General features: G+C 47.2%; 1 protein-coding gene across 2 annotated transcripts in view; it reads left to right on the plus strand.

Annotated features, from left to right (window-relative positions):
* The window catches only part of LOC132383668 (acylphosphatase-2-like), a 66105-nt gene that overhangs the window by 44103 nt on the left and 8494 nt on the right, over positions 1–13508 (plus strand). For both annotated transcript variants that reach the window (XM_059954860.1, XM_059954861.1), the window contains one exon: positions 5899–6008. In XM_059954860.1, the coding sequence (XP_059810843.1) occupies positions 5899–6008 (110 nt within the window). The remainder of the gene's footprint in view (positions 1–5898; positions 6009–13508) is intronic.

Here is a 13508-nt window from a genome sequence, read left to right on the forward strand (position 1 = left end):
TGTACCTACTGCCCAGCACCTTAAACCTGTGTCCTCTTGTGACAACTATTTCAGCCCTGGGAAAAAGCCTCTGACTATCCACACGATCAATGCCTCTCATCATCTTGCACACCTCGATCAGGTCACCTCTCATCCTCCGTCGCTCCAAAGAGAAAAGGCCAAGTTCACATAAGGCATGCTCCCCAATCCAGGCAACATCCTTGTAAATCTCCTCTGCACCCTTTCTATGGTTTCCACATCCTTCCTGTAGTGAGGCGACTGGAACTGAGCACTGTACTCCAAGTGGGGTCTGACCAGGGTCCTATATAGCCGCAACATTACCTCTCAGCTCCTAAATTCAATTCCACGATTGATGACGGCCAATACACCGTACGCCTTCTTAACCACAGAGTCAATCTGCGCAGCTGCTTTGAGTGTCCTATGGACTCGGACTCCAAGATCCCTCTGATCCTCCGCACTGCCAAGAGTCTTACCATTAATACTATATTCTGCCATCATATTTGACCTACCAAAATGAACCACCTCACACTTATCTGGGTTGAACTCCATCTGCCACTTCTCAGCCCAGTTTTGCATCCTATCAATGTCCCACTGTAACCTCTGACAGCCCTCCACACTATCCACAACACCTCCTATTCAACCTTTCCCTCTAACTCGGGCTCTCAAAACCCAGCAGCATCCTTGTACATTTTCTCTGTAGTCTTTCAATCTTACTGATATATCTCCCTGTAGGTAGGTGACCAGAACTGCACTCTATTTTCCAAATCAGACCTTACCAACATCTTATAAAACTCAACATAACATCGCAACTCATCTCTAACCACTCACAGTTCTAATGAAAGGTTGTCAAGCTGAAGTTTTAACACCGTTTCTCTCAAAATGCTGACCTGGAGTATTCTGCTTTTATTTCCCTTAAACCATAAGACATAGGAGCAGAATTAGGCCATTCAGCCCATCAAGTCCTCTATGCTATCTTGGCTGATTTATTGTCTTTCTCAATCCCATTCTCTGCCCTTCCCCCCGTAATCTTTGATGCTGTTACTGATCAAGAACCTGTCAAGCTCCACTTTAAATATATCCAATGACTTAACCTGTGGAAATGAAATCCACAGATTCACCACCTACTGTCTGAAGAAATTCCTCCTCACCTCTGCTCTAAAGGGACGTCCCTGTATTCTGAGGTTGTGCTCTCTGGTCCCAGTATTCCCGGCTGCAGGAAACATCCTCTCCACATCTACTCTGTCTAGGCCTTTCAATATTTGACAGGTTTCAATGAGAACCTCCCACCCCCCACTCATTCTTCTAAACTCTGGCAAATACAGGTCTGGAGCCATCAAACACACCTCACGTTAACCCTTTCATTCCCATGGTCGTTCTCTGGACCTTCTCCAATGCCTATCTTCCATTCCATGTTCTTAAACCTGAGGTTGTCTAATTATTGCAATCTGATTGACTTCAGCATCTCCAACATTGAAGGGCCCCTTCGGCTTGTTTCTCTGAAACGGGTTCCCAACCTTTTTATGCGCCATGGACCCCTACCATAAACCAAGGAGTCCGTAGAGTCTGGGTTGGGAACCCCAGCTCTGGAAAAAACAAACTTTCTATGGGGATTGGATTGATAACCAAAACAGAATGCAAATGCATCCTTTTTTTTGGTCTCTATAACAAATTGCCACTAACTTAATAACGCCGTGCCATGCAGATCTTGCCATCCTCTCACAGTAATCAGAGGTCTGAGGTCCCACACCGCCAGGTTCAATAGCAGCTGCTTCCCTTCAGCCATCAGAATGAGAACCAGGTTTAATATCACTGGCTTATGATGTGAAATACGTTGTCTTTGTGGCAGCAGCACAATGCAATACAAGATAATAAAGAACTGTGTTGGCGCGTGGCCTAGTGGATAAGGCATCGGTCTAGTGATCTGAAGGTCGTTGGTTCGAGCCTTGGTTGAGGCTGCAAGTGTGTCCTTGAACAAGGTACTTAACCACACGTTGCTCTGCGACGACGATAGCATCCTAATGCCCTTCCCTTGGACAACATCGGTGGCGTGGAGAGGGGAGACTTGCAGCTTGGGCAACTGCCGGTCTCCCATACAACCCTGCCCAGGTCTGCGCCCTGGAAACCATGGTCTCACGAGACTAACAGATGCCTAAAGAAAGTACTGTGAATCGCAATAAGTGTAATTATTAAATAAGTAGTGCAAAAACAGAAATATAAAAAGTAGTGAGGTGGTGTTCATGGGTTCAATGTCCATTCAGAAATCTGATCGCAGAGGGGAAGAAGCTGTTCCTGAATTATTGAATGTGTGCCTTTAGGCTTCTGTACCTCCTTCCCAAAGAGAACAAGGGAAGATCTGGGTGATGGGGGTCCTTAATGACGGATGCCGTCTTTCTGAGGCACCGCTCCTAGAAGATGTCCTGGATACAGCGGAGGCTGGTGCCCACGACGGAGCTGACAGAGTTTATTTCGATTCTGTGTAATGCCCCCCACACCCCGCCACCACCAACATACCAATTAGAATGCTACCCACGAATGTTTTTGGAGACACACTAAATCTTCCCAAATTCCAAATGAAATATAGCCGCCATCTTGCCTTCTTTGTAGCTGCTTCGGAACGTTGGGACCAGGTTAGGTCCTCAGAGCTATTGACATCCAGGAACTTGAAACTGCTCACTCTCTCCACTTCCGATCCCTCGGGTGTGTGTTTCCTTGCCGTACCCTTTCTAAAGTCCGTAATCAGCTCTTTGGTCTCACTGACCAAAGTTCTTAAAGCAAACAACACAACTCCCACCACTACAGAACTCCCCGGACCTTATTGACTGCACACACATCGTACTAAAATGGACTTCTTGTATTCTTGGAAAAATTGAGTTCAATTTATTTAAGTTTGGTCATTAAAGTTCCTCGTTAGATGCCACAAGCATGTGATGCTGCTGGAAGTTGGTTTTTCATTACGCCTGTTTTTGTGCATATGACAATAAATTCAACTGGCCTTCATAAATGATACCTTCATTCTCAATGAAGTATTGATTCATTCACGAAAATGACGCCAGCAACTGTTTGCTCTGAGCGCAATATATTGTCCAACTCCCACACGAGTGAGCGGTCAAGATGGCGTCTGTGTACAACGCTCTTTCGGTCGACATCTTCCAGATAGATTATGAAACCATACATTTCACTTCTTTTATGCCTTTTGTTGTTTTTTTTTTGTCTTGGATGTGATCCTGGAATTGTCGGAGTCTGTGACTTGCAGTTTGGAAAAAGGGCGTTTCAGTGCTCTGCAGTCTCCGAGAGGATTCCGGGAGGCAGCCAGCGCAAACCTCGCGGCATTAAGGCTGCAGGATGGAACACGAGTTGATGTTCCACTCCATTTTGCTGATTAAAGCTTCCATTGTTCACCGATTAGAGCGACCAGGGAGACTGAAACATCGAAGCTGAGCGCCAGCTGCCTGCCTTTTTATCGATAGGGGATCACTCCGTTGCCGGACAGGAGAGACTGCCATTTGATCACTGGTGGGATCACTTACTACCAGAGAGGGAAAGGCCTGTCACTGTGTCCAGTGAATGTTACCCAAGTCCCTCTCCCACCTCCCACCCTCATCACATTCTACAGGGGTTGTATTGAGAGCATCCCGAGCAGCTGCATCACTGCCTGGTTCGGAAATTGCACCGTCTCAGATCGCAAGACCCTGCAGCGGATAGTGAGGTCAGCTGAGAAGATCATCGGGATCTCTCTTCCCGCCATCACGGACATTTACACCACACGCTGCATCCGCAAAGCAAACAGCATTATGAAGGACCCCATGCACCCCTCATACAAACTCTTCTCCCTCCTGCCATCTGGGAAAAGGCACCGAAGCATTCGGGCTCTCACAACCAGACTATGTAACAGTTTCTTCCCCCAAGCTATCAGACTCCTCAATACCCAGAGCCTGGACTGACACCTTACTGCCCTATTGTCTTGTTTATTATTTATTGTAATGCCTGCACTGATTTTGTGCACTTTATGCAGTCCTGGGTAGGTCTGTAGTCTAGTGTAGTTTTTTTTTTCTGTGTTGTTTTTTACGTAGTTCAGTCTAGTTTTTGTACTGTGTCATGTAACACCATGGTCCTGAAAAACGTTTCATTTTTACTGTGTACTGTACCAGCAGTTACGGTCGAAATGACAATAAAAGTGACTTGACTTGACTTGAATTTGGACTTGGACTATAGACATTTTTTTCAGTCTGTGTTTTTATATTCTATGTCTTTCGCCCGATCTTGTTTTGTGTGTGTGTGTGTGTGGGGAGGGGGATTTAGGGCTCAATGTGCCCGTTCTGTTTTGGTGTGTTTTTTTTTAAGAGTTGATGATCGTGCTGCTGTTCTTTTCTTTCTCGATGCTTTGATAATAAATGAACCTCTGAATGTACCTGACGTTACTTGGAAACTGTTCGGCAACAGTCTCCTGCTGCTAATTAGCATAGCGTCCGAAATAAACGAAGGAAATCTCAGCTATTTTCTCGAATAGTTTTAGTTCTTCAGTAGCTGTCCCAAATAAATGGCTGTCCCAATTAACTGATGGCCCAGTTCACTGGAATCCACTGCACTTGAATGAAAGGAGAGATTAAAACATCTCGGATCCTGAGGGACCTTGACAGGGCGTATTTGGAGGGTTGTTTCCTTTTGCAGGAACATTTGGAACTTTGGGGGTCACTGATTTAAAACTAAACGTTTTTTCCTCTGAGTGCTGAAGCTTTGGAGATCCCTTTTTTAAAGGACAGCAGAAGTAGAGTTTTTAATTATATTTTAAGATAGACAATAGACAGTAGGTGCAGGAGTAGGCCATTTGGCCCTTCTAGCCAGCACCACCGTAGAAACAGAAAATCAATAAACAAGGGCGTTTCTCCCTGCCCTTAAACCCAGGGTTGTGGCTCAGACTTAATCGTCTTTTTTAAGTGCATAGGAATGGGTTTATGGACAGAGAGAAGAGTTAAGGGTCGGGTTAGGGTTGAGGGACAGAGATATGGGGGAGATAGAGGTCTCTGCTCGACACACCATGTTCAAAGTCCAGCGACAAGGGTGGGTGATGAAAACCACTCACAGCTGAGGACTCTGCTCTCCACTCGAAGGCCAGCGACGTGGGCGGGTGATGAAGGATGTCTGCAATCCAGGCCTCTTGCTGCACGCTCAAGAGGCCAGCGATCAGGAATCCGTGCGAGGAGGAGGCACGAGGGATGGTCAGTCGGTGTGCCTGAGGTTCACCCCTGAAGTCTGAGGTCTTGTAGTTGGCTGGACTGGGAGTCAATACTGAAGATCGGAGCCCGGAGGTCAATCGGTAGTGTAGGAGTCAAACCCTGGTAACTGGAGGCCTGTCTGAGGGCTGGATGAACGTGTGTGGAAAGGGCTGGTTTTGCTGTTGCTGTCTTGTCGCTTGCTGGTTTCTGTGTCGTCCTGCCAAGATCTGTGAACACACTATGTCGTCGCTGGAGTTGCCCCCAGCACATCCTCGGACACAACCGACAACACTTCTCTGTACATGTCACATACCTGTGACAAATAAAGCTCATCTTCCATCTCCCCTTTTGCGATGAGAAGGCGCTAAAGAACTTGGCTCAGAGTAACTGAAGTATTAATATGAGTAAAGGCATTGGCTGGTCAATTCCCAAAATGTTGATGTGCAGTTTTTTGTGTGAATTTCTAGAATGGTGCAAAAAAATTTAAAATGACTACCGTTCCTTTCTACTCCATCTGATCTTTAGCAGCTGTGCCCATAAAATGTTTTGTGATCTCATTTATCGGCCAGTATTATACGTTCTGGGTTTTTTTCCAACTACCTCAGTCTCCACCCTGCCATCAATCTCACCGTTGCATTTGTCTTCGACTTAAAATAGTATTTTGCCCTTTTTCTTTCTCTTTCAGTACACGGAGGAGCAGGCCAGAAAACTGGGCCTGGTTGGCTGGGTGAAGAACACGGCGGGAGGCACGGTGACGGGGCAGGTGCAGGGGGCAGCTGAGAAAGTGAACTTCATGTAAGTAGCCCATGATGGAGGTAAGATAGCCACTCTTCAACGAGTACTTGTAGTGGAATAATATTCCATTGGATTTATTAATTGCCAACAGAAGCAAAAGCGGGAGAAGTTCAGAATTCAAAGTATATTTATTATCAATGTGCATATATATTAGGTTCTTTTGGGTTGTCATGGGACACGCTCCCACTACTCACTAAATGCTTCCAACAGCGTGTATCTCAAATAGCCTCTGACAACCAAGTCCGTCTCCTGGCCTTCACGTGTGGCTTAGCTACTCTTCTTCGGCTGTCCATCGATTTTCGATGATGACTGAGGCCTGGGCAGGGTTGTGTGGGAGACCGGCAGTTGCCCAAGCTGCAAGTCTCCCCTCTCCACGCCACCGATGTTGTCCAAGGGAAGGGCACTAGGACCCAAGCAGCTTGGCACCGGTGTCGTCGCAGAGCAATGTGTGATTAAGTGCCTTGCTCGAGGACACAAAGCGCTGCCTCAGCTGAGGCTCGAACCAGCGACCTTCAGATCACTAGGCCGACGCCTTAACCACTTGGCCACGCATCACACTAAGCTACTACTTAGCTACTGAGCCCAGCTGACAGGAGAGGGGGCAAAGGTGGGTTACTGGCGCCTCAAAACCGGTCGCTTCGGGCAGATGGGTCTCGTCAGCCGCGACTGGCAGCTCACCTAGAAGGAAAACTCCGACCCCAAACCTCCGCTGTCTTGAGGCTGCACCCGCTCGTGGGGAAGGCTTCAGGGGTGAGCCCCGAGGGGAAAAATCCGGAGCTGAGGTCCCTACGTTGAGTTCAATGCTGACTGGAGACTGTTGTAACCCCACTGTAATCAAGTCTCTGCTGTTCCTTTAGATTCATCAGCTGTGTGGAGAGGGGGAGCTTACTGCACGGACAACAGCTCGCTTTCCATAATGTACCACCCTGGCTTGCATATCTAGGCAGCTAGAAAGCAACATCCATGGTCAACCCTGACCAACTGAGGGTCTCAAAATGTATGTCGCTGTAAACTACCCTGAGATTCCCCTTCTTGCAGGCATTCACAGCAGATACAAAGAAACACAATAGAATCAATGAGAAACTACACACAAACAAAGACGGGCAAACAACCAATGTGCAAAAGACAACAAAACGTGCAATTAGAAAATAAATATATGAGGGGTGATTGATAAGTTTGTGGCCTAAGGTCGAAGGAGTCCATTTTAGAAAACCTAGCACATTTATTTTTCAGCACAGTCCCCTCCTACATTTACACACTTAGTCCAGCGGTCGTGGAGCATACAGATCTTGGACCTCCAGGAAGTGTCCACAGATGGGGTGATTGATAAGTTTGTGGCCTAAGGTAGAAGGAGATGAGTTATTAACTTCAAACTTTCTGCATAATCACTCAAAGAGTTGAACTGCACGTGCACGTAACGAGAGCTGTATAACTCATTATCGAGCCTAATGGCCGAAGGTAAGGATGAACTCGTATAGCGCTCTTTGGAGCAGTGCATTACCGAGAGTGCTCCTGTTCAGCCAAGGAGGCATGCAGAGGGTGAGAAACATTGTCCGGAATTGCCAGGATTTTCCGTCGGGTCCTTTCTTCTGCCACAGCCGCCAGTGTGTCCAGTTTGACTTCTATAACAGAGCCAGGCTTTCTAATCAGTTTATTGAGCCTGTTGGCATCACCCGTGTTGATGCCACTGCCCCAGCACACCACCACATAGGAGATTGTACTGGTGACAACAGACTGGTAGAACGTGTGAAGGAGAGGCCTGCACACTCCAAAGGACCTCAGTCTCCTCAGGAAGTTGAGGTGACTCCGGCCCTCCTTGTACACAGCCTCTGTGTTGAGGCTCCACTCAAGTCTGCCATCCAGGTGCCCCCCCCCCCCAGGTACTTGTGGGTCCTGTCCTCACCACATCCACGTCCTCACCGTCGATAGTAACAGGGAGCAGTGCAGGCTGAGTCTTCCTAAAGTCCATCACCAGCTCCTTTGTCTGACTGATGTTGAGCTGCAGATGATTCAGCTCGCACCATTTGACAATGTCCTCCCCCAGGGCCCTGCATTCATCCTCCCATCCTCCCTTTGTACACCCAACAATTGCTGAGTCATCAGAGAGTTTCTGCAGATGGCATGACTCAGTGTTGTATCTAAAGTTCTAGGTACACAGGGTAAACAGGAAGGGAGCCAATACAGTCCCCTGTGGGGTCCCAGTGCTGCTTATAGCCACGTCTGAAACAGCACAGTCTGTGGTCTGCCAGTCAGGTAGTCCATTATCCAGGATGCAATGGAAGTGCCAGCCTGCATTGAACAGAACTTTTCCCCCCAGCAATGAGGGCTCTATGGCATTGGGGGCATTTGAGAAATCAAAAAACATGAGACAGTTGTGCGTGAAAATCCTAAGAGATCAGCCGTTTCTGAGATACTCAAACCACCCCATCTGGCACCAACAATCATTCCACGGTCAAAGTCACTTGGATCACATCTCTGCCCCATTTTGGTGTCTGGTCTGATCAACAACTGAACCTCTTGACCGCATCTGCATGCTCTTACGCACTGAGTTGCTGCCACGTGATTGGTTGATTAGATATTTGCATTAACGAGCAGGTGTACAGGTCAGCCTACCAAAGAAGTGGCCACTGAGTGAGTTTTATCTTGTTGCCACAGACAATTTCCTGCAGCATGGTAGAAAGCAAGCCATTGATTCATCTGCAGTAGTGCTCAGAGCTATTGTGGCCTGCAAGTAAGGTTCACTTCTGCAAGAGGACCACGACCTTGTCGTTGGGTTTGGAGGCTTGCGTGCCTCAATGACCCAGAGAGCTGTGTCGGCTGGAGTCAGGGCCTTGTGCTTTGGCTCTTGGTCGGGTCACCCATGCTGAACAGGTCAAAGGGTAGAGGCCAGATTAAGAGTGGTCGACCGGTCCTCCAGGTTTGGGGTTTCAGCTCAGGGCGAACAACCCCAACCGGTCAAAGAAAACCATTAAGAATCCTTCTCCATCTGACTGCGACGGTATTCCTGAATCTCCACCTGGGATTTACATGACTGAGAGTAAGCCGAGACTGACATGATGAAGGAAGCCACGAATGCCACCAGAGATGGAGGACTTCCATTCTCGTCCTAAATGCCAGCAAGTGTAACAGGCAAAAGAGCATGCAAGGTTCACTGCTCCATTTCTGTAAAGAGTAGATCCGTAGATCTTGAAGAATACAAATACAAAATGCTGAAGATTTTTTTAAAAAAAAAACACAACTTTATTGTTTCTGAAGACTTATGATCATTTGTAAAATTTTGTCTTTGACACATCGAACAGAGCTGCAGGCAGACGTGATACACGCCTTTTGAAATATCCAAACTGGCGAACAAGACACTTGTGTATTTAATATTTTCAATAATATTTCAGTGATGTATTATATAATAGGACATAGAAGAGTACAGCACAGGAACAGGCCATTTGGCCCACAATGTTGTGCTGTACCAACTAAAAAGCAAATCAAAAACACCCAAACGCTAATCCCTCCTCCCTACACGCACATACCTCCATCTCCCTCACATCCATGTGCCGATCCAAACATCTCTTCAAAGCCTCTAATGTATTCGCCTCCACCACCATTCCAGGCATCTGACACTCTGAGTAAAAACTTACCCCTCACATCCCCCTTGAACCTACTTCTCTCCCCCAACCTTCAATGCATGCCCTCTGGTACTAGACATTTCAACCTGCGGGAAGCAGGGTTAGAATACTGTGTATATAGTCTGGCTCCTGGTGACATTTAGTGCATTTATTATCAAAGAATATAAATTATTACACAAACTTGAGATTTGTCTCCTCACAGGCGGCCACAAAAAAAAAGAAACCCAGTAGAACCCTTTTTTTTAAAAAAAAAGGTGGCCATCAAACACCCAATGTGCAGAGAAAGAAAAACAAGTCTTGCAAACAATAAAAACAAGCAAATAACATTCAGCACTGACGTTCACAAAGGCGAGTCCACAGCCGATTCAGGAGTGCCTTAGTTGCAAGCCACAGCCTCAGTTCAACATAGGGACGAGTAAACCTTGTGGCGCAGTGAGCTGAACACTGGCCCGACCCTCCTCTCCCGCCCCGACACCCTGACCGTTTCAATCTGATTCGGTGCTTAAATCGTCCAAACCTCAGTTTGTTCCTTGCTCACAGGCCCCGGCGCCTTGATTTGGCCTGTAGTCGAACTTTCCAGTTCAGCCCAGCACCTAAATCGACCAAACCTCAGGTCTTTCCTTGCTCAGGCCCAGACTCTGCCTGGACTCTGCCCTTGCCTCGCCTCAGTTCTGCCGCACCAAATCACCTCCCGCAATGGCCAAACTTTGCCTGGGCCAAGCCACCTCATTCAACTTGTACACAGCAAGACACAACCGTCCTGCACCTTCGGTACTTTAGCCCATATCGCAAAGCCTACTCCAGGCCTTGGGCCTACTCTGAGCAGCTCCAGGGTTCAGATCTGAGGACTCAATTTTGGTTCGTAATGCTGTTGTTGTTCGCTTCAATTGTTTGCATGATTAATCTTTTTTTTCTTTCTCTTGCACTCTGGGTGTTGGTCTTATATTTTTAATTTTATTCCTTTTTTCTCTTTAACGGGGTTCTTTTAGGTTTCTTGCTCTGTGGCTACCTGTGAGCAAGCAAACCTCAAGGTTGTATAACTTATACGTTCTTTGATAATAAATAAATTTAAATCTTGAATAATGCCGGGTCATGCAAGGTGGTTCAAAAGCTCAACTCCAAAACGGAATTTACCGGCTATTGGTTGAAGTGATCATTTACCAGAAAAAAGTATGATTGATAAAATATGGGAATGGGGCCCCAGTGAGCCAAACGCCACACCATTGAGATTTCTCAACAGTGGGATATTAGATTATTGGAGTTTTACCATATAAAGGTAGAGGTTATAAATGACCTATTTAAAACATACCCCTCTGGGGAACCAAATCAGTTAAACCTTGGTTTTAAAACTGAAGTACATCAAAGTTTAAATCACCAATTAAAGGAAAGGACAAAATTAGCAAAGCTGTGCATTGGACATTTTTCCGTATTTTTTCGGACATGAAGATCTTTTTAAAGATTTGTCCCTTCCACAGTAAACTAGGCCAGATATATGCTATTTTTATAAAGACCATTTAGCACAAAGTCAGAAATTCATTGGAGAGAGGTGTGTGAATGAGGTCAGTTTATAAATGTATCCCATCTGTGGAGAAGATAGATTTTCCTGAAAGCTGCCATCAGGACTAGATTCAGAAGGTAGGTGCTACCAGTTTCCAAACGCAATCAAGTTACGACCCTTTTTATACATATATACAGTGGCCACTTTATTAGGTACCTTGTCATCTTCTGCTGCAGCCCATCCACTTCAAGGTTTGACGCATTTTACGTTCAGAGATGCTCTTCTGCACATCACTGTTGTAACGTGTGGTTATTTGAGTTACTGTCACCTTCCTGTCAGCTTGATTCGGTCTGGCTGTTGTCATTAGCAAAGCATTTTCATGCTCAGAACTGTCACTCACTGGACTGGATGCTTTTCGTACCGTTCTCTGTAAAATCCAGAGACTATTGTGAAAATCCCAGGAGATCAGCAGTTTCTGATGCACTCAAACCACCCTGTCTGGCACCTACAATCGGTCACGGTCAATGTCACTTAGATCGCGTCTCTTCCCCATTCTGTTGTTTGGTCTGAACAACAACCATGCCTACACATCCTGGGGTTCCGTCAGAGTCCATGATCTACAACTGCACTCAAACAGTGGATTTCCCTGGCAGTGGGTTCCCGCTTCAAGAGCTCGCTGAACTGGCCGTTTTCAATACCTCCAGGAGCAGCCTGGAAGACGTGTGGCATCTTCGAGGTACAGCCTCAAGCCGCCCCTATAGACCTGATTCCTCGACAGTGTCGCGGGAAGTCGAAACATCGAGACAGCCGTCGGAGGCCTCTGCGCTCGAGCGATCGCTCTCTCCCTCGATGAGGGGGAGGGGAGAGTGCTGGTTCTCGAGTGGGGTGAGCTCGAATAAGCGCCGCCCCAGACTCTAACACTGAAACAGCGATCTGTTCATCTCCCATCTCGCTGCGGAAAGGGTGACACGTCTCTCTCCCCCCACTATTAGTGAGAGAGGGAGCCTGGGGCCTGTCGAATTGTCGGGTGGGCAATGGTTGTCGTTGAACTGCAGGTCGTGCTCTCTCCGGAGGCTTTGCCATTGTTTGCTCGGTGGGTGGTGGGCGCTGATGCTACCCGCTGGAGCAAGTGGGGGAAGGAGGAGGGTTGAATCTTTGCTGCTCTTTGTGCGTGGGGGGTGTTAGCGAGGCTTTGGCGTTCTAATGTTTTTCTGTCATTCATTCTTTGGGGTTTCTCCCCCTGTTTCGTTGATGTCTGTGAAGTGTAAAGATTTCAGGTTGTATCCCATACACCTTCTCTGATATTAAATGGAGCCTAATAAAGTGGCCACTGAGTGTAACGTAACAAGCAAGTGAACGAGGGCTGGAAAACATATTTTCCATTCACACTGCTGGCTTGCTGGCTTTTTTGAGCAGGGTGTCCAGAGGCTCCCATTGTTCATACTTGTACATTGATGGCTCCAGGCCTGTATTTACTCGGATTCCGAAGAATGAGGGGTGACCGCATTGAAACCTATAGAAAGGCCTCCAATAGAGTGGATGAGGAGAGGATGTTTCCTGTAGTGGGGGAGTCTAGGACCAGAGGACACAGATAGAGTGGATGTGGAGAGGATGTTTCCGATAGTGGGGGAGTCTGGGACGAGAGGGCACAGATAGAGTGGATGTGGAGAGGATGTTTCCTATAGTGGGGGAGTCTAGGACCAGAGGACACAGATAGAGTGGATGTGGAGAGGATGTTTCCTATAGTGGGGGAGTCTCGGACCAGAGGACACAGATAGAGTGGGTGTGGAGAGGATGTTTCCTATAGTGGGGGAGTCTAGGACCAGAGGACACAGATAGAGTGGGTGTGGAGAGGATGTTTCCTATAGTGGGGGAGTCTAGGACCAGAGGGCACAGATAGAGTGGTTGTGGAGAGGATGTTTCCTGTGGTGGGAGAGTTTAGGACCAGAGGACACAGATAGAGTGGATGTGGAGAGGATGTTTCCTATAGTGGGGGGAGTCTAGGACCAGAGGACACAGATACAGTGGATGTGGAGAGGATGTTTCCTATAGTGGGGGAGTCTAGGACCAGAGGACACAGATAGAGTGGATGTGGAGAGGATGTTTCCTATAGTGGGGGAGTCTAGGACCAGAGGGCACAGATAGAGTGGACGTGGAGAGGATGTTTCCTATAGTGGGGGAGTTTAAGATCAGAGGACACAGACAGAGTGGATGTGGAGAGGATGTTTCCTGTGGTGGGGGAGTCTAGGACCAGAGGACACAGTCTCAGAATAGAGGGGTGCCCTTTTACAATGGATATGTGGAGGAATTTCTTCAGCCAGAGAGTGGTGAATTTGTGGAATTCAATGCCACTGTGGAGGCCTTTATGTATATTTAAGGCAG

The sequence above is a fragment of the Hypanus sabinus genome, chromosome 31 (genome assembly GCF_030144855.1).
Source record: "Hypanus sabinus isolate sHypSab1 chromosome 31, sHypSab1.hap1, whole genome shotgun sequence".
In the NCBI taxonomy this organism is placed as follows: Eukaryota; Metazoa; Chordata; class Chondrichthyes; order Myliobatiformes; family Dasyatidae; genus Hypanus; species Hypanus sabinus.